General features: G+C 44.6%; 2 protein-coding genes across 6 annotated transcripts in view; one reads left to right on the top strand and one right to left on the bottom strand.

Annotated features, from left to right (window-relative positions):
• DTNB (dystrobrevin beta) overlaps positions 1 to 22132 on the top strand; it is a 218487-nt gene that overhangs the window by 49090 nt on the left and 147265 nt on the right. For all 5 annotated transcript variants that reach the window (XM_085847130.1, XM_085847131.1, XM_085847134.1 and 2 more), the window contains exons 3-4: positions 8265 to 8345; positions 16473 to 16686. In XM_085847130.1, the coding sequence (XP_085703256.1) occupies positions 8265 to 8345; positions 16473 to 16686 (295 nt within the window). The remainder of the gene's footprint in view (positions 1 to 8264; positions 8346 to 16472; positions 16687 to 22132) is intronic.
• The window catches only part of LOC147017454 (uncharacterized), a 56584-nt gene continuing 53166 nt past the window's right edge, over positions 18715 to 22132 (bottom strand). The window contains exon 2 of the mRNA XM_085847135.1: positions 18715 to 21043. Within this exon, the coding sequence (XP_085703261.1) occupies positions 19822 to 20694 (873 nt within the window). The 5' untranslated portion in view covers positions 20695 to 21043 and the 3' untranslated portion in view covers positions 18715 to 19821. The remainder of the gene's footprint in view (positions 21044 to 22132) is intronic.

The raw sequence follows: 22132 nt of genomic DNA, 5'->3' as shown, positions 1-22132 counted from the left end.
TTGTGGATGAGTTATTGACTTGGCCACTGCTACTGAGATAGTTGTGGATGAGTTATTGACTTGGCCACTGCTACTGAGATAGTTGTGGATGAGTTATTGACTTGGCCACTGCTGCTGAGATAGTTGTGGATGAGTTATTGACTTGGCCACTGCCACTGAGATAGTTGTGGATGAGTTATTGACTTGGCCACTGCTGCTGAGATAGTTATGGATGAGTTATTGACTTGGCCACTGCTCCTGGGATAGTTGTGGATGAGTTATTAACTTGTCCACTGCCACTGAGATAGTTGTTGGCGAGTTATTGACTTGGCCACTGCTGCTGAGATAGTTGTGGATGAGTTATTGACTTGGCCACTGCCACTGAGATAGTTGTGGATGAGTTATTGACTTGGCCACTGCTACTGAGATAGTTGTGGACGAGTTATTGACTTGGCCACTGCTGCTGAGATAGTTGTGGATGAGTTATTGACTTGGCCACTGCTACTGAGATAGTTGTGGACGAGTTATTGACTTGGCCACTGCTGCTGAGATAGTTGTGGATGAGTTAATGACTTGGCCACTGCTACTGAGATAGTTGTGGATGAGTTGTTGACTTGGCCACTGCTGCTGAGATAGTTGTGGATGAGTTATTGACTTGGCCACTGCTACTGAGATAGTTGTGGACGAGTTATTGACTTGGCCACTGCTGCTGAGATAGGTGTGGACGAGTTATTGACTTGGCCACTGCTGCTGAGATAGTTGTGGATGAGTTATTGACTTGGCCACTGCTACTGAGATAGTTGTGGACGAGTTATTGACTTGGCCACTGCTGCTGAGATAGTTGTGGATGAGTTGTTGACTTGGCCACTGCTGCTGAGATAGTTGTGGATGAGCATCGCCACTGCTTCTTCCTTTAAGGCTTTTACAATCATTTTAAAGCTTCACTTTCCTTATTTCTCCATCATGGGTATCCCACGTGTTATTCTTCTGCATCACATCTAATCATATTCTTCTTCTTCTTCACCTGGAATATTTTACAAACTTATTTCTCACCGAAGCGCTTGGTCCATCGACCATCCTCCCATACCTACAACACGACCTTTCTCCGTGCCTTCAAAAAAGTTCCTTCCATCCATCCCATGATCTTTGCCTCTGTACGTCCAATTTGGGAGGTTGAGAAGTCCATTTTGCAGAGGTTGGCTGCTCCCAACAATCAAATCCCATTCACATCCTTTGATAGTAGCAAACCCCTCCATGTCAGTACCCTCCACTACATCTCCTATAAGCTCATATCCTTCCAATCCCACCCCTTCTCTCCTCTCGCTCCACACTCTCAATGTTTTCTTCTCACCCCCATTCTCTCAGAGCTTCTTCTTCACCATGTCTTCTCAAACCTTTCCTCTCACTTTGCCTCATCAAAGCTTCCCCCTTGTACCGCATCCTGAAAGCTTCTCCTTTGTTCCGCCCCATCCAAGCTTCCCCCTTTGTTCTGCCCCCTCAAAGCTTCCCCCTAATCCCACCCCCTCAAAGCTTTCCCCTCATCCCGCCCCTCAAAACTTCCCCCCATCCCGCACCTTCCCAGTCTCCCCCATGACCTGCATCCTCCCCTTGTTCCACACCCCCATAGCCTCCCACTATCCCACACCCTCACAGCTTTCTCCCCACCCCACACACTCTCAGTCTTTTCCTCATCCCACACCTTCACAGCCTCCATCCATCCCACACCTTTTCAGTCTCCCCCACATCCCACACCCTCCCCTCATCCCACACCCTCACAGCCTCCCCCGAGTCCACACCCTCCCAGCTTCCCTCCATCCCACAGTATCCCAGTCTTCTCCCCATCTGCATCCTCCCAGCCTCCCTCCGTCCCACACTATCCCAGCCTTCCCCCATCCCACACACTTCCCACCCCATCCTGCACCCTCCCACCCCATCCTGCATCCTCCCACCTCATCCTGCACCCTCCCACCCCATCCTGCACCCTTCCACCTCATCCTGCATCCTCCCACCTCATCCTGCACCATCCCACCCCATCCTGCACCCTTCCACCCCATCCTGCACACTCTCACCCCATCCTGCACCCTCCCAACACCTCCCTAACTGTGTGAGCCTCAAACATCCAAGGCCTTTGCTCCAACCTGACATCTCTAAATCCAGACCACTGATAATAAACAGAATCCCACAGGACGTCCCTGATTCCTTATTGTGTCTCCTCGGCTCTTGTCTCCTCCAACGTGAGAGGCCTGAACCCCACCGTGGAGGCGGAGTTGCACTTCCTATCAATTACTCAGTTTCTCACCATGTATTAATCTTGCACTTTCCAACCCCCAGGAGTACTTTTGGCTGCGACTTAACCTTCGCTCCCACCTATTGTTTGTCTGTATGTTGTACCTTCCTCCAAATAGTGATGACTCCATCTCCATCTCTCTCTCAGACAACACGGGCCAACTTTTAATCACTCATCCCAACTCTCTCTTCCTCATATGTGGTGATTTCAGTTATTACCATGCAAATTGACCGAGTGTTGGTATCTCCCTCACCAACCATGGCACTTCACCAAAGGACTTCTGTGACTCCATGGGACTAACTCAATATGTGAACTTTCCAACCTGGATTTATCCCAATGGCAAATACTTCCTCCTGTGCTTGGTGATGACAAACTTCCCAGCAAATGTCTCATGCACTTCCTCTGCTCCAACTGGTTCATCTATTCATGTGTTTGTGAGAGTCAACATCTCTCTGGCTTTTCTCAGAGAGCTGCCTCAGTGATGGTGAGTCTGGCAGTTCACTCAGGCACATTGGCAGGGAGTGCAAGCAGCCATCTCACTTCAGAACTGGTCTTCAATATCGATTGAAACTGATATTAACTAATTCTGGGAATTCTTCCACGGAAACCTGCTCTCTTTTATGCACAGATCCGTCCCATCTCATTTTCAGTTATCCTCACCCTTCTTCCCACTCATGGTACAATCAATCATTCGGTGAGGCAATTGCTGTGAAAGAACTTGCATCTTTTTTTGTGGACACTAGGTCAAGGCTTGTGGAAGAGCGAGAACTCTGAATGGATCAGGATGCAACAGTATGGAGAGGTGAGAAACACTAACAGGGTTGAGGAACAAAATAGGGGGAGACTTGGACAAATAATAATAGGTGTGGGGAGGAATGAGAGGTAGCGGAGGATGGATACAGAAGCAAACTCTCAGGAAAGGAACAACTGAAAATGTGGAAGGAGATGTGCTTGGGGGTGTTGTTGGAGCTCACGGGGGGGGGTGGGGTGGGGGGGAGAAAATATCATGGAGAAAGCAGTACTCCGTGCTGACGATATTGGCCTTGTAGTTGGATAGGAATTCAGGTGCGCCAAGGAAGGATATTGTGCAATGCAAGATGCCCAGTTGGTGCCTGGCTTTGGAGGCCAATTTTGAAATGTAGTTTGCCCAAAAGAGATCATGGCTCGTTGTGATACCCAGGAGTTTGAGTGACTGAACTTCCTCAAGAGAATTGTGAGGAAGGTAGAGGGGAGAGTTTTCCAGAGAGAGAGAGATAGAGATAGAGATAGAGATAGAGATAGAGATAGAGATAGAGATAGAGATAGAGATAGAGATAGAGATAGAGATAGAGATAGAGATAGAGATAGAGATAGAGATAGAGATAGAGATAGAGAGAGAGATAGAGATAGAGATAGAGATAGAGATAGAGATAGAGATAGAGATAGAGAGAGAGAGAGAGAGAGAGAGAGAGAGAGAGAGAGAGAGAGAGAGAGAGAGAGAGAGAGAGAGAGAGACGGATATATATATATATATATATATATATATATAGGGAGATAGATTTCTCAAGATTGAAAGACATATTCCAAGTGTTGGCTACGAGAGTAGAGGAAGTCAATGGCCCAAGAGTAGAGTTGGCCTTCAATGCCATTTGCAGAGAGTTTGGAGAGCAAGGTGGGATGCCAGGCTGTATTGAAATCTTGAGATAGGTCTAGACTCGAGAGAGATGGCCCTGACCTCATGTTTGACATTGAGGGCCTCTATCCATTTTTGGGACTGTAGGAGCAGCATGTCCATGATTGAGTGACCTGGTATCAATCTGAATTCGTGATCTGAGATGAGACTGTTGGAGAAAAGGAATGATTTCATATCAACTGCGATGATGGATTACATGACCTTGCTGATGACTGGAAGTAATCCGATAGGGAATCGATAGTTAAGGGGATCAGTTTTTGCCCATTTTTACCTCCACCACCGAAGGTGGGCAGAGGTTATGCATTCACCGTTGTTCACAGGATATCTCAAAAAGCTAGGGATGGATAAGAATAAAGCTTGGTGGACAGGATGGGTGTGTGACAAGAAGTAATTGATTAGATTTTGCTGAAGATCTAGATCTCTAACCAGATACTAGAATTTGTTGAGTGATTATTCATGAAATGTGCTCCACTCATGATTAAAACTGCACCACCACTTGGTGAAAGTTTTCTGCTCAATTTACGTGTTCTTTTTGAAAGTTCTCCCCATCAACCTTTCGTGTACAATTTATTTGTTCTCGGTAAAATTTATGTACAGAAAACTAAAAGCATGTACGAGATGTCATCATGTCCACCCGTAATTTGCGTATACATTCAGGCCATTCAAAAATAGGGAGGGGGAGTGTATGTTCAAACGTTTCGGGGTGTTAGAGGTGGGTTGGGGTGGGGGGGGGGTGTTTCCAGTGGCGTTAAGTAACACATCTATATTAGTCACAGTTTTTACATTCACAATTTTACATCATAAAAATGACCGAAAATAAATTGGAGAAAATTGTAGCGTGTCCGACTGCATTGCATTTTGTCCCAAGTTATGACCACAGTTGTGGTCATTAAGTTCCTTCCTGCGAGTTTGCCACTGTATCCATCTTGTCCTCCCCTACCCCTCATTCCTGCCCACATCCTTCATTTGTCCAAATCTCCCTCTCTCTTGTTCTTCAACCCTGCTGTTGCTGTTCCCCCTCACTCCCCCTTTCTACTGTTCCTTTTGTTCTGTTGAGTCCTGATCAGTTCTGTTCTTGCTCTTCCATGAGCCTTTACTTCGTCTGCAAAAAAAGTAATTTTAAAAAAAGGGTGGAAGGGGTGTGAGTTAATGGTCATCAATCAAATATCACAGTACTTTGTCAATATTTTTGTTATCCCGATCAATGAATCAGCAGATGCCTCTGATTGGTAAGTAATTAAAGTTATCTAGAAACCTTACCAAGCAGAATGTAATTGTGTCTCATATAATGCTGACCAGTGCAAACCCCCTCGCTAGTTATCACCATCTGCTGCTCGACAGATAGGCTGCAATAGCGTGGGGTTGTTCTCGGACTATACGCCAAGCCTCATTGACCTTGTTCAATCAGCGGAACGTTCTTATCTTCTTATTTTAAGCTTAAGAACCGAAGTACCAATTACAGTTTTACTGTCAGGTTTGGCATATTGTCCATAGAAGTACACCATAACCTAACTTTTCGAGCGTTTAATGTACATGTGCTTCTTTTAATACAAATGAAGCGGCTTTTAAAGTCATCTGCACCAAGTCTGGCGCTCTAAAGTTTGATTTTTAGTGATGGCATCATCGATGTGATTAAAGCCAGGTTTGACCAGGCTGTCCTGAAGGTATTTCCAGAGACCGAACACTTAAGTCATGACGTGAGGAACCTGGGTTCAAATCACACATAATCCATCCATCCATTGGGACCATAGTTCGTACAGAGCGTCGGTGATGACGAAGCAGCCTCCTGGTCTATTGGGCACAATCCTGGACAGGTCACCACTCCGACACAGGATACTCGAATGGCTCAATCATCCCAGCAAGTTGGTACTCATTTTGCTGACCTCAGAAGGATGACAGGCTGGTCAACCATCCATTCATCCATTGGGACCATACTCTGTGCAGAGTGTTGGTGCTGCTTAAGCAGTCTCTTTGGCTATTGGGCACAATCCTGGACTGGTCGCCACTCCGACACAGGATACCAGCAAGCTGGCACTCGTTTTGCCAACCTCAGAAGGATGACAGGCTAGTCAACCCTACCTGGTATTAATTCAACAGCCAAGCAGGATTTGACCTCAGGACCTTAGGATCCCAAGCCCACCACCCTAACCATTAAGCCAACCACCCTAACCAGGCATACACATGTGTTTTTTTTTGCCCATCCCTTGTCATTCATGTAAAAGTACACTCATGATGTCTATTCATATTCTTGTCCGACGTGTGATATTTGAGCTAGCTTCTCCATGAGTTATAGATACCGAAAGTAACAAATGAATTTTAACAATAAAGTGGAACCATCAAAAAAAGCAAGCCGAACAGCTTGGAGAGGATCATACTGGGGAAGAATCAGCATGTGTAGAAGAGATTGCGGATGTGTATGAGGTCGTGATGGGCAGTGCATTTTAAAGATGGAAATGAGGAGGATGAGACAACAGACACAGGGAGCCGAATCCACAATCGGGAGAATAAGACGACCAAGGAATGCAAGTGGGGAAACAATCTGAACTTTGGGAGGGTGTTCAGGTGAGGATTTCTTTAGAATTGAATGTGACCTGGAGTGGTGAGGAAAGGATAGATGTAGGAGAAGCAAGGCAGATGCTTACTGCGCACCTCAACTCAGACGAAGCAAAAAGCGCGGTTAAGCAATCGGTTCATGTCTGCCTGTCTATCTGTCCTCAAGAGAATTGTTTTCAGCTATTATAAGGGGAGTGGACACTTATCCAACCAAGATATTCTCAGTTTGTATTTTTAATGAATTCTCTGAAATTTGTAGAATTTGTTTTTCACTTGGAAGTTGTGGGTTATGATGTGTAAAAAGTCTGATTTGATGCATTTTAATTCCAGTTACAAGGCAACAAAAGATGAGAAATTTGAAAGGGGGTGTACACTTTCTATAGGCACTGAATATGTATGAAAGTTTATGTATAATTTTTTTAAGGCCCTTCTGGCTAAACAGTTGAATAGGTTTTGCCTATTAAGCATGAGCTTAGCAAAGCGACAGCCCACGACATCTCTGTAGGATTGTACTGCAGACAATACTGGGAAGAGAATTAAATTCTCAATTTTCTAGAGCAGTCCACCCCGGAGAGGGAACGGGGATGTAGAGAGCTGTGGCTCTGCAGTTTCTTTCTGGGGTTCTTTTATCCCTTTGTTTTTTTTTTTTTAACAACAGACGTCAAGGTTCATGGGAACAGCAAGGCAAAACAATGCCAAAAGGTCAATGCACCAATAATGGTGCAGAAAAGGAACAGGTGGGCAAATGGCACAGGCAAGTTAAAGACACAGAGGCAGGGCAACAAGAAGGCACAAATAATGAAATACATTGCTTTAATAGGCATAAGAGGAATTGAAAGGATCATGGATTGCCATTTTTATTGTCATGCTTATCGTTTTTATGATTCTTTATTTATTTACATTTCTTTAAATTTGATGGCGTATAGGTAGTGCACTCTGTCTTTGGCCTGTCTCATTACCTCCGCCACCGAAGGTGAAGGAGGTTGTTTTTCACTCCTCTGTCTATTTGTTTGTCTGTTTATCTGTTTGTGTGCAGGATATCTCAAAAAGTTACGGACGGATTCGGACGAAACTTGGTGGGCAGGTTCGGTGTGTGACAACGACGAACTGATTAGATTTTGCTGAAGATCCGGATCCGGATCCGACTACTAGAATTTTTTAAGTGATTCTTCACCATTGAGAGATCGGGCCAAAAAACGATATATAGCACGATATCTCAAAATGTTGTGGACGGATTCGGACGAAACTTTGTATACAGGTTGGGTGTAGGACAAGAAAGAATTGGTTCAATTTTCTTGAAGATCCGAATCTGGATCTGGATATGATCATTATTTAATTCTTAAAGTGATTCTTCACCATTGAGAGACGGGGCCAAAAACGATTATATAGCCCGATATCTCAAAAAATGTATTGGGCCTGATATGTTCTCATGGATCAGGTATTTCGTGGCGGAGGTATGCGCTCTACCGAGAGCCCTTCTTGTTCTTATTCATTTCCTGACATGACTATATATGGAGGGATTGGAGGGTGTTGCATTGCAAAGCGTGCCATCCCTCGGATAGGGTGTTCAGCCAAGAACTTGTCTGCCAGCATTAGTTGCTGATGGACATTAAGAAATTCCACATTAAGAGATGGACATTAAGAGTGTTTTGACAAAAAGTAGTCAAGTTATCACGAGCACCCAGGTGAAATTCTGAAGTCGGATCATATGATTTCTCAAAATATGTTCGACATGACACCTTCATTTAAAACTGGTCTTCCATTGTCTTGCAGGAGCTCAGAACTTTGATGCCATTCGCCTCTCCACCTATAGAACTGCTTGCAAGCTGCGATTTGTGCAGAAGAAATGTAACCGTAAGTGCTCTTTAATTATTTTCTTGATCTCCACGTTAGCCAGACCCAGGGATCTCCTCATGCTGTTTTTCAAGTCAAACGAAATGATTAGATGTTGGTGAAGATCTGGATCCTATAAATTTTTTCGTGATTTTTCACAATTGAAAGATAGGGTCAAAAACGGTATCTGAGATGTTATCTCAAAAAGTTGTGGATGGATAATGACAAAAATTGGTAGAGGAGTTGTTTCGGTGACAAGAACAAGCCGATTCGCTTTTGGTTCAGGTTCAGATCCAGATCCGGCCTGTCAGTGTGATGCAAAAGGTAAACTGTCCAGCCTGGCGGAGGTATGCCATCGAGTTTATGTTGTTCTCACAAAATATGGATATCTGACAATGCATATACACATCCCATGCATTTCACAGCCATTCAGGATCTCAAAAAGCAAGACACGGCTGCTTCCACAGAAACCACTGAGATATTCACCCAAATTGCATCCATTGATTAAACATGCATTCTATTACAGTAAAACCCTGACATTCGAGCGGGATACGTTCCTGAAAAATGCCATGAATGTTGAATCTGCAAATGTTGGGGCATTGTTTCAATGGGAAAAGGGGGATAGGTTCCCAGTGGTTCGTGATTCATAAGGGAAAATTTAAAAAAAAATTATGAACACGAATGTACTTGATTACAGTTTCATTAAAAAATGCTTACAAATAAAAAACAGCAACAACAGCAAGTACTGCTTCCAATTTTTATTTACAATATGATGTAATTTTTGATGTGATGATGATGGTTCATTGGAATCCAGTGAACTCCTCTGAAGAGGACACAGTTGAGGGCACTGAAGGGGATTCAGGAGAAGGTTAGAGTTAGGGTTGGGGTTATCAGGTCAAGGCAGTGGGATGAGAAGAAAGAATGAGACCCTGGAAACACTGCACGTAAGTAGCCGTGCGGGAGTTGTGGGTATATGGAGGAGGGCTGGGTAGTGTGATCATTGTTTGTGGGGGATGGTGGTGTGAAATGGTTAATGCGCACATAGTAGGTGCTTTCTGCACAGTTGGGGGGGAGATGGATTTATAATTGCTTTTTGCACGTGGCTGGTGGGAGATGATTCTCTCTCCCGCCCCCACCCCCGCAAAAAACCGCGAATACACGAAGCAAATGGCCGCAAATGCAGAATCAGGTCACATTTTATGAACCGCGAACACGTGGGGTCCGTCAATGTCGAATTCACAAATGTCGGGGTTTCACGGTATTTTGTAATCAGCACGTAACTACTGGTTTGCATCATTACTAGGAGTGCGGCTGTGCTGCTGATCTATTCTCCCATTGTAGGTTTGAGCAGGAATTTGTAACTTGTTCAGGATGCCGGCGATAACTTGCCTACTCTTCGTGAAAGACATCGTTGGATATATAACATCCACCAACTAATGCCAGCAGACAGGACGCTCAGTTTAACGACCATCCGAGGACGGTGCACACATTGTTGCCTTGCCCTTCCTGCGAAACACCAGGATGACAGTTTATAGCTGGGTCCACATTTGAACCCATGCTGGACAGCGCAGAGGCAAGTGCACATACCTCTTGGCTATCCTGCCAGCTATTTATACACGTAAAACACGAGTATTAGGATGTAAAGTGAAATATTGAGCCCTCGTCAGATCTTGTGGGAATTATCAGGTGTTGCAGTGGATATCATGAGTCTGCAGAGATTGCTGGCCAGGCAAGAGTTTGAATATCATTAATTTGGAGAAAAGCCATTCATGGTTAAACTCGACGTGGTTGTGCCTTACCATCTTGGAGCATGAACTGTTTTTTTTTTTTTTTTTTTTTTTTTGTATACCTTGGTCGAGGCTCGTATGAGAGCTAACACACAACTCACAGCAAGGAGGCATGAGACAAGAGGGGTGGGAGTGGAAGGGACAAAACATTGGGGAACAGACACAGGTGAACTGTGGAAGGGAGAGGGATGGGGATGGGACGGGGAACATGGCGAGGAGAAGATGGACATTACAGGGACTTTCAGGAAGGAAAGCAGGAGAATTGAAGGAAGTGGGCTTGGGTGGATTATCGGGGGTAGAAAAGATCGAGGATTTGGATGGGGGAAGATAAGAGGTGGTGGTGAACAGCTGTTTTGAAAGCCTGGAGGGAAGAATGGGAAAGAATAGAGTGAGGAAGTTTATTCCAAAGGCGGGAAAAAAGAGGAATGAAAGAGTGAAGATGAGCAGTGATTCGTGATTTTGGTAGTTTTACCAGAAGGGGGTTGTTGGCGGCCTGTGGAAGCCCTGTGCGCCCTGTGGAAATGTGGTTGGGACAAATCGCAGAGAGAGCAGGGGGGGCAAGGCTGGAGAGGAGTCGGTAGAAGACAGAAAGACCACCGACCAACCTGCGGTGATTGAGTGAGAGGCCCAAAGACTCAGCTTCATTGCGGGAGATGCCAATGATCTTAAAAGCCCTGGTTTCGACAGCGTGAAGTCGAGAAAGGTGGGAGGCAGGAGCACCAGCCCAGAGGGGAGAGCAGTACTCCATCAGGCTACGGACAAAAGCTTTGTAAGTAGTCAGGAGCTCAAGAGGGCCGAGGAAGGACTTTGCACGACGGAGGATTCCCAGTCGGCGACTGGCTTTTGAGGCAAGGTTGGAAATGTGACTTTCCCAGGAAAGGTCATGGCAGATAGTGAGACCCAGAAGCTTGAAAGAAAAGACTTCTTCCAGAGGATTGTTGAGAAAGTGGATGGGGGGGTTTTGTAAACGGTCCTTTCGAAGAGACATAGTGAGAGTGTGAGATTTGTGTGGATTGAAAGACATGTTCCACGTGTTGGACCAGTTTGTGATTTTATCCAGATCTGCAGTGAGCGAAGAAGCTGCTGCTTGCCGGTCTGAGGGATGACAGATGGTACGGCAGAGGGTGTATGATTGGGTGTTTTGTATGATTGCATGCAAATAGCACAATGATGGACTGAAGGATGTCATCGAAATGGACAACATTCGTAACATGTTCTTTGATGATTACATTTTCCAGTTATTTTATGCTCCCATGCTCTTACCATGAGTGTCCTGCTATCGTGACAGTCATTTATTGCTTGTGTTGCTCGATAGTACCACTTCCTGAGACATCCACTTCTGCCAACGATGAAGTTCAGGTTGAAAATGGACTTGTCATGAATCATTATTTTGTCCTACCTTTCCTAGTACCACCACAAACAACCCCGAAGTCATGTCATTCATTTTTGCCGCCATAGCCTAGCATGTTGTGGGATCTGTAACCATGAATATTGTCAACAGGAAGTTGAATACCTGGAGTTCCAAAAAAAAAAACAACCAAACCCTCCGTTTTATTTGTCATTCATTTATTTTTCATGTTTTTTCTCTCTTATTTCAGGTAATGATAGCTGAGGTCCTGTAGGAAACGATGCCCTGGACAAATGAAGAAAAGGCTTTTTCTGTAGACTCCTACATCGAAACGTAATCCTTCGTCCAAACTCAAAGAAAGTTAAAGTGAGCATTTAACTGCAGAGACGCCCCATGCAAAGAGAGAGTACTCAAATGGACAAATAAATTTGGAGAGCAAGGAACTGTGCACAACTTACACTCAAAATCAACGGACAGACCAACTCATTCTGGACACCCTTCGCCGATAACTCCTGAGGTCATTGAGAGGGTACAACATTCGGTTGGAAACAGTCCAAAAAGGACACTTCGCCGCCGCAGTCAAGAACTTGGACTGAAAGCGTCAGGTCTCAGGAGGATTCTCAATGATGACATGAAACTTTATCCATCCAGAATACAAGTGAGACACGAACTCACTGACACTGACAAAAACAAACGTCTTGAAATGGCTCAGTGGTTTGTGGAGAAAATTGAGGAGGAGCCTGGTTTTCTCAATGATATTTGGTTCTCTGACGAGGCTCACTTTTTGCTTAATTGTTAAGTCAACTCAAAGAACAATGCCTACTCGGGTGCAGTACCATTGGACCATTCTAGTTTGAAGATGAGGACGGTAATGTCATGACCATCAACTCTGAGGGCTACATTAAACTGCTGAATGAGTTCTGGGCTGCTCTTCGTAGCAGGAGAAGCTTTCAAAGAGAATAATAATGGTTTCAGCAGGATGTGGCAACCTCTCACACCACTATTGAGTCCCGTGAGTGGGTGACAAACCACTTCAGTGAAAGAGTGATTGCCAATGCTTCAGCATCAAGTGGTCTCCACATTCCCCTGACCTGAGTCCACGAGATGTTTTTTTTAATCTTTTGCAATATCTCAAAGACATTGTGTACAAGGATAACCCAAGAAGCATATTTGAGCTGAAACAAGCAATCACAGAGAAAGTTATGTCCATCCCACTTGCCGAACATCAGCCCGTCGTGTTCAAATCTATATTCAGCACAGAGGTGGACATTTGGAGCATGTGATTGACCAAGTGCTAAACTAAAGTTTTAAAAGTTACACTTCTGATATTTGGTACACCTGTGTAATGCAAAATGCAACACATATTCCTGAAGTTATATGTAATTCAGAATAAGAACTACAATGGCACTTGGTTCGAGCACATACCTTCGCCAGGCTGAACAGTTCACGTTCTGTATCTCACTGATAGACCGAAGCCTTATCCACATCTTCACCAAAATCTAATCAATTCATCCTTGTCACACACCCTACCTGTCCACCAAGTTTCTTCCAAATCGGTTCATAAATTTTTGAGATATCCTGTTCACAAGCAGACAAACAGGGGTACATCATAACCTCTGTCCACCATCCACTTGTCATGGCTATTGTTTGCTTTCAAACCAGCACCTGAAACCTGTCTGTGCTGTTGCTGAATCTGTAAGGAAAACATCACTTGTCCGTAGCTGTCCATAAATACTTTTTTTTTTTCGGTGCAGTCTGTTTACTGATGAACGTCTTGCAGAAATAACCACCAACTCACTGGCTAATGAGAAGGTTGGTGACTCACTCTGTATCTTGGGGCTTGCCTTTAACAAACTGATACACGTATTGAATTGTCATGGGAGATGGCTATTTCCTCAATGTTGTTCGTGTGCTGGTCCATCGTCACATTAATGAGGCTGCTATTACTCTTCTGCCAACGTAGTTTTGCAAATAACATAGCTTGAGTCACTACCATGACTCTTCATGGCAGACTGCGTGTCACAAGCACAAAAGTGGTGCAAGAGAGCATCAAGTTGGCATTGCGTCACTATTTTGGGTCCATCGTCCATCACTACCACCTGCGATCTTTTCTACCTTTTCATTCTCCTTTACTTCCCCCATTTACTTTCAAATTGCTGTCTTTCCTTCCCATCTTTTCTCTCCTCCTGTTTGTTCATTCTGTTGTTGTACGCGCGTGTTGGCCCACTGCTTGGTGCATTGTTTTCTACCCTCTGTCTCCTCACTCTTGCATGAGCCTAGAATTTGTGTACAAATAAAAACCTTTCGATGACCAGATGTGGACTGTACGTATTTGTTGTATCTTGCTCGTCCGTCTTGTCAAACTTGGAATTATGCTCATCTGCGATCGACTTTAAAAGATCTACATTGGCAAACAGCACTCCAGAAAGCAGTGTAAACAGGTTCAAACTGATTTCTGACAATTCCTTATCGGAGAGAGCGGGGAGGCTTGGGACATATTTTCAGTATGGCCCGACTTGTGTCCCATATATGGAAGTAAAAAAGTTTTCAGCGAATATTTAGTTGTCAAATAGACCCATGGTCTTACCCTACAAAAGATATATCTTACATAACATTTGGCCATATTTGCTGAGTTCTGGGTCATGACCAATTTTTGACAAATTTTGGGGTGACTTGGGACAATGTCGGGAGATATGGGACAGCGGGTGGGAGAAATGGGACACAAAAACGAACAATAAAGAACATTTAAGTTGAATTGTTTTATTCAACAAAAACTTCCAGAGTTGTGACTACGAGCCAGTTTAGAAGTGTCAGTGTTGGACGGATGTGACATCACATAGTGCTCAATAACAAGTTCAGTAAAAAGTCAATGAAATGCCTTGCTTTGAGTACAAGCCCATGATTAGTCTTCCGCTTGTAATAAGTGGCATTATGATAAGTACAATGAAAAAAACCCACTTTTTGTCAAGTCATGTGGAGCAAGGTTTCCTGGAAATTGGAATATTAATATAATTAAAATTAGAATTATACCTCAAATGAAGAATATGCAAAGTATAAAACACTTAGCTGTCACATTCTAACAGACAGGTATAACACTGGAATATATAACCAGGGAGAATTGGGACATGTGGGGAGAGTTTGTCTGCCATGAGGGAGAGCTGGGACATGACTGTCCCAACAAGACTGCTTGTTGGCTTAATGGTTCAGGTGGCGGCTTAAAATCCGAGGGTCTTGAGTTCAAGCTCTACTTAACCATTGAATCAACACCAGGTGGGTTGACAGCCTGTCATCCTTCTGAGGTCAGTGATAACAATCCCAGCTTGTTGGAAATGATGCAACAAGCAACCACAGGCTGTATTCGAATAAATAAAACTGTCCTAACTCTCCCCAGGGGTATAATTTACGAAAATGATGATTGATTTTCTGAAGCTCTGAACGCCTTGACATATTTGTACTCACTATTTATGGCGAGCATTCAAGTCAATCTCTGGTAACCTTTTTCACGTCAAATAAATATGAAGACAGTGAGATGAGATGTAACAACCGCAAAAAAATATTTTTGACCCCAAAATATTAAAACTGCTGTGAACTCACCTGTTTTTGCGTCGAATCCTAACCTCCTCAAATATTGTCAAGCAGGAAGAGGATAAATCATTCATATAAGTTTGACTCTTATTTGGTACTAGACGACCCGTGAACCCGTTGGGTTCCCGTTGTGACAGCGGTTGATAAAAAAAATCATTCCAAAAAAAAAAAGATAGCTCCAGCGAACTATACTGCTGAGGTTGTTTGCATTGATCAAATTCTCCCGAAGAGTACTTGACTGAATCGGGAATTGATTTTTTAATAATTGTTTTCGTTGCCCAATTTGAACAAAACTTGATACTGCATACCGCAGGAGAATGGTGAGTAAGGTGGCCCTAAAAATTTTGCGCTTTCATGTACCATTTTGGCTGTATTTCGGGAACATACATACATACATACATACATCTTCTTCTTCTTCTTCTTCTTCTTCTTCTTCTTCTTCTTTCGGCTGCTCCCGTTAGGGGTCGCCACAGCGGATCATGCAGCGGATCATCTGTATGATCCGCATAGTGATTTGGCACATGTTTTACACCGGATGCCCTTCCTGACGCAACCCTGGTCGCGTCTTACGACACAGGGATATGGTACACCTATTTTAACCGGGGAATACACCGGCCCAGTACACTGGTACTCACTTCGCCGACCTCGGAAGGATGACAGGCTGAGTCAACCCCCTGGTGTATTAATTCAGTGGCCCAACGGGGCTTGAACTCAGGACCTTTTGGATCCCAAGCCGCTGCCCTCACCACTGCGCCAACACCAGGCTGAACACACACACACACACACACACACACACACACACACACACACACACACACACACACACACACACACACACACACACACACACACACACACACACACACACACACACACACACACACACACACACACACACACACACACACACACACACACACACACACACGATGAGAGTTTTAGTAATATATAGATTTAGTTGATGACGTCAAATTACTCGTCCCATGTCTCCCCTGTCCCACGTCTCCCCGCTCTCCCCTATCATGAATTTTCAATGTTATGCAAATTAAGTGAGCGATCCAAGTAATTTTGAGCATGACTTGGTGTTAAGTCAAGAGTTGATTGTTCTCACGAGGCAAAAGATGAATCAATCAGGGTTCTCATTGGAATTGGGAATGCATTGCATCGATTGATTACTTCGCATCGTCATTTTAACCAGAATATCCCTAACCCTTTCACACGTCATATAAACAGTATGACACAAATTTGATAAAAAGAATGAAGGGATTTAGACCTTTGCCTTTACCATCACACTCACATGAAGTTGACTCGACACCAATGTGGGTTTTACATTGTTCTATTATAAAATACAATTTTTACCCTTTTTATGTTAACACTTTTCCATTGATTCGCCAACCTTGACAATTGCTAGTCTCTTGTGTGATGCAGTCCACCTGGTTGACATCTGGAACATGATTGAGGCATTCCGTGAGAATGGCCTCAACACGCTCGAGCCCAGCGCCGAGATCAGCGTGTCGCGCTTGGAAAGCCTCATTGCCTCCATCTACTACCAGCTGAACAAGCGGCTACCAACCACACACCAGATCCATGTGGAGCAGTCCATAAACCTCCTTCTCAACTTCATGCTGGCTGCGTATAATGGGTGAGGAGTGGTTTGAATGGCCAAAGATAGCCTTTATAGCATATGTTGGGTGTTTCACAGCCAGACTTATTCTGCACAATGCATTTTCACAGAAGAGATGTCTGTAGATGGTCACTTAGGGTCAATGCAAAGATTACGTTTCACACTTGGGTTCCATTTCAAATGCATCCAGCATGACTGCTGGTTTCCACGTTACTCGGGGATAGAGTTGTCTCACCGATGCAGTACTCCCTCTGTGGGTTTGGTAGAAATTTAGAATTTGGACAGGGAGTTGGTGACAATTTGCCTACTTTTTGTCAAAACACCGTGTGATCTTTAATGTCCACAACAATGAAAGCTAGTCGATGGGTTCCCGGCTTAACGCCTCATCTGAGTCATTGATATGATGCACTGTCTATGATGCACCGATCCGACAGTTTTGAGTTGGTCACGAATCAAACCCAGACGAGGCAGCTCAAAGGCACGATCTTGTGCAACTGCAAAACTTTGGTGATTCATCAACGACAACTTTGCCTTTGTAATCATTGCTGCCTCTGGACTGGGAGGCCAAATCCTACAAAAGCTTAACGATTGCCCCCAAATAATGGTTTTGCACGGCCATCCCTTTGGGCTGTCTGTTCTGGTTTTCGCTCCCCAATGGATTACGACCACGCAAACTGCCATTCTGAAAGTGTGCCAGCAGGGCACGCTGTATCTAGAAGCAACCTTTGGATTGGGCTATAAAGCCAGCAGTCCTGTACGCATTTATATTGTGGACATTAAATATCCCATGGTATCTTTGAAAAAGAGGAGGCCATTGTGTATTGGTACTTTGGCCAAATTTCCTGCTTGGAAATAGCTGTTCAATCAAAACTACTCGGTGGAGTGGCGGCACGTAAATATGGCACGGACATGTGATGGGCCAAAATGATGACAACTAATTTTCCACTAAGTTTCCTTGCATTTCCTTTTATCGTTGTACAATTACACGTTACCTCTGCCCCTGATGTACAGTCCCCACAAAATGGTTCCCATGCTGGTACTGTTGGAACAGAATGCTTCTGCTGAATTTTCACATTCCTCTCCCTCCATAAACTGCATCATTTTGTGATTTGAGTCGACAGCTGTAGATACTGAACAACAAGCATGTGTTTGGTGTGCTGTGGTTAGCAATGATGGCTGCTGGTGTCATTATATTGTGAATATTGCTCTCCATTGGCTTTGCCTGAATGGTTGAAACCATTTGCAGAAATGCCAAATCATTGGGCATGACCAGTTCTTCTCTCTACAGGGATTGTAAGAAAGCTCAAGTTGAATTTGTAGGCAGGAAAAGACAATCCAATAAGCCATGAATCTGGATATTGGATGAGAAACATGATTCTGAAACCTTGTCTGAAGTTTCATGAGCATGCTTGTGTACTGTCAGGAATCCACTACAAACTTGCTCAGCCCCCTCCCCCTCCCTCCCCAAATTCGGACTGCACTCTGAGCCATCCTCTCAGCTTCCTGGATCCTTAACACCGGCCATGAGCTTGGTTCAGTGGAACATTGAATGTGTTACGATCCCAACTGCATCATCTTCTGAATAAATTGTACTAATGGCAGATTCCAGTCCCATGATTCTCTCAGCTTTTATAGTGACCATCACAGTTAGAATGTTTCTCATAGAGTGTCTCATTCAAAGGTTCCTTTTCTAACTAATATCCTTTAGGTAGATTGTATGCTTGCATGATTTTGGTCACAAAATACAGGTTTCATTCAATTGTCATCAGGACGATCACACAAATACAATTTCCCCAAGTCCATAGTGGCTTTCAATACAGCGTTCCACACAAAATTGAGTTATTTTCACACAAAATGCATGGAAGGCACAGCTTTGGATCTCTCGGCCACGCTTCTGTGTGGAGCGAAGTTTCGTATTAGGACAAAACGATTGTCTCGAACTTCATTTTTGGACCAAAGCTAGAATCGTGTGTGTGTGTGTGTGTGTGTGTGTGTGTGTGTGTGTGTGTGTGTGTGTGTGTGTGTGTGTGTGTGTGTGTGGTTGTGTGTGTTTGCATAATCTTGCTTATCCTGAAATGTCACTTCAGCGATCCTGAAGCTACAGGTAGTGGATAAAAAATGGAAATGCCAACAGAATGTTATTTAGTCGGGTCCATCACGTGCATCCAGGACAGCATAGATTTGATGTGGCATGGAGTCAACAAGGGTCTGACACTGTAGTACCATTTTTCCACAATAGTCCATTTGCCACCCATATATGTTCTGTACTCAACCTTGTTGTAATGAGAAGTGTATTGTTTTTTGATGGTTTCGTACTCACATGGGTCTACAGAGAAAATTTGGCAAGGTTGCCGGAGTGGCACCCTTGGGGAACTCCGATAATTTGCATAAATCCAAGATGTCACCGCGGACGGGGTGATTCGGGGTTAAATTCAGAGTCAAAGGTGAAGTTCAAGGTCATTTTCGGCCAAAAATGAAATAATATAATAATGAAATTTTCAGAGCGATGGTGGTCAAGCGTTTATCATTAACGGCGATCACTCCCATTCATTATCAGAGCCGAATGCAAGATCAAGATGTTCAGTTTCCTCGTCATCTTCCACATCTGCTTCTCCTTCCTCTTCCATTTCATCTTGGTCTTCGTCTCCTGTCTTGAACGGGTTGAAGCAGGCGTCACGACAAACACAAGCGCAGTACACAGTGCATGATATCTTTCCATGGTGACAGCTGCAACGTTCAGTGTCGCACACTTTCACCGCCGCCTTACAGCTGCACCACACTACATCCATGAGATCTTGGGGTCCTGCGAGCTGATCGGAGGTTGCTGGTACTGGGGTGCCATCTTTTATTTCCCACCCATACTTCGTGATGTCAAGTTCAGGTGGAGCCTGCTGGTCAGCAGATTTTGCGAGTATGGTCTGCATCCCTGGCTTAGCGTGGCCATACCCCAGCATACCTGCGGGATGAGGTTGCTGGAATTCATGTGAGAGGACATTGGTAGTGCGTCTACCATTGGGTGTGAATACCTGGAGATCGAAGTTGTCAAACCACGCGAAGATGACGCCGACGGTTCTACACACCCCCATGAACTGGTGGAGAACCTGTGCATTGTCACCTCGTAGACGAGCAGCCGAGTTTCGGAATCTCAGGGCCTCATCGTACGAGGTCGTGAAGCCATGCTAATGAAGGAGTTTGAGAAGTTAGGAACTGCCGTGCCGGTGCAACAGTTTGACGGCCAGTCCTCATGTTGTCTGATTTCTGGTTCCTGTAACGTGACTCTGAATTGACTGGCTCAGGCTCAGATTTCTTGGTCGCTTTACCACTGGAGACCAGGTCCAAAACCAACTTCAACAAACTTGGGCTGGTCGCCTTGATTGTGTTGGCCTGTGTAAACTCTGATAGGTCGTAATTGGCACTGTTGTACTTGACCGACAGTGCCTCATGCTTGATCTGCCTCACCACGGAAGCAATGCTCCTCTCATCCGTATCGTCTACCTTAACTATCTTGACACTTTCAGCAACGGACTCACAGAAACCAACAATGGTAGCACAGCCATCTACCCGAACAACGATAACATCCTTACTCATGCAGTCAGTCAACTTGCTAAGCATGTCACGTCGAGCGAGCTTGCCACCTAGATCTGAGTACAGGGAATGCAGTTCAACACTATTCCATATTCTGGACCTGTCTCGATTCATGTACTCAATGACTTCCTTCAGAGCATTTTCATCTGCACTACCAGTTGGCAAATCAGCATATGTGGGGACTTTCGTGAAACTGTTACAGCAGCGGACGTGGTACTTGCACTCAGCAGAAGGTAGATCAGAAACAAAAGCAAGGTGCAACTTGACCCTTCTCACGACATCATCATTACGCTGCTCAGCAACATTAAGGAGCATATCTTTCATAGTTGGGAGTGGGTTACGTTCTGTGTCAAAACGTTCTTTGGTCATACACTCACGAACACGGTCCCATCTTTCTGGGTGTCTATCATCAGTGGGTAAACATTCCTTGTTACAGAACATACAATCACGTTTGTACTCAAACACACCTTTGTCTACCTTAGTATGAGACCTTGTACTTGTCCTTACACCCTCATCTTCAGCCTTTCTTTTCTGTGACTTTCTCACTCTCTCAATTTTCTCTTTTGATGTTTAAGTACACTAGTACAGTAGCAACCTTTGTGGCAGGCTATGCTTGCCGCATCTCCAAGAACATCAATAATGTTCTGTAGCTTAGCCTGCAGGTCCCCATCTCCACGGGATTTGGTGCACGAGATGAGCTTCTTGATCCCGATCTCAGTGAATTTCGTTTCTTCTCCACCTCCGTGACACACCCGGAGAAGACACCTCGAGTCAGCCATCATACGTTTCTCTGAAAAGAAGAAGAGGTGAGATTAGAATCAACGGGATCGTTCATCAACTATTGAGTAGGAGTGATCTGCAATTGATGCAGGGGTCCAAAAGTTTTAAACCCCTCAATAGTCCAAAAATGACATTGAACTTGACCTTTGACCCTGAATTTGACCCCAAGCCACACAACTGACCTCAGAAATCGATTCCTCACCTCCGTCTGCGGTGGCCATCTTGGATTTATGCAAATTATCAGAGTTCCCCAAGGTTGCCACTCCGGCAACCAAGCTAAATTTTTTCTATAGACCCATGCGAGTACGGAACAATCAAAAAACAATACACTTCTCGCAACAACAAGGTACTCAACCTGGCAACTGGACTACAAGGACGTCCTCCAATTCATGTTGGTTTCATGCAGGCGAAAACTGCTGTCTTAGGTGCCTCTCAAGACAGTCGCACAAATGCTCTGTACGATTGAGGTCTGGAAATTGGGACGGCCATGGAAGATGGGTAACTTTGTCCTCATGCTCCTCAAACCACCCAGTGACAATATGTGCCCTGTGGACTGGATCATTGTCATCCTGAAACGCACTACTCCCAGCAGGGAAGAAATTCTGCATAATGGGATGCATATGATCGCTCAGAATGGTAACGTAGCATGCTGCATCAACCCTACCTTCTTATGCAATGAGTAGATCCAGGCCATGCCAGTAAAATGTGCCCCACACCATTATGGAACTGCCAGAACCTTTTATTGTTGGAACCAAACACTTGGGGCTGTAGAGCTTCCTGGGTTATCGCTAGACGTGCACATGTCTGTTTGTTGAGAACATGGTGGAGGATGACTCAACAAACCATATTACATTCCTCCACTACTCGGCAGTCCATTGCCAATGCTCTTTGCACTTCTGGATCCGCAATCGGGCATTTGCAGGTGTTTTGAGTGGTATGTACACAGCAACCCGGCTATGGTATCCCACCCTGTGAAGTTCCCTTCTGACTGTTTTTGTGATCCACGATCTGCTCATGACCCACATTGAACCCCGGACACAGTTTGTTCGCCATTGCTCTCCTGTTTCACCTCGCAGTCTGGACTAATGCTCGCACATCA

The sequence above is a fragment of the Eptatretus burgeri genome, chromosome 11 (genome assembly GCF_056783735.1).
Source record: "Eptatretus burgeri isolate ZD-2024b chromosome 11, Ebu_testis_v1, whole genome shotgun sequence".
NCBI classification, from domain to species: Eukaryota; Metazoa; Chordata; class Myxini; order Myxiniformes; family Myxinidae; genus Eptatretus; species Eptatretus burgeri.
Note: the sequence above shows the minus strand (reverse complement) of the source record. Positions and strands in the feature narration are given on the sequence as shown.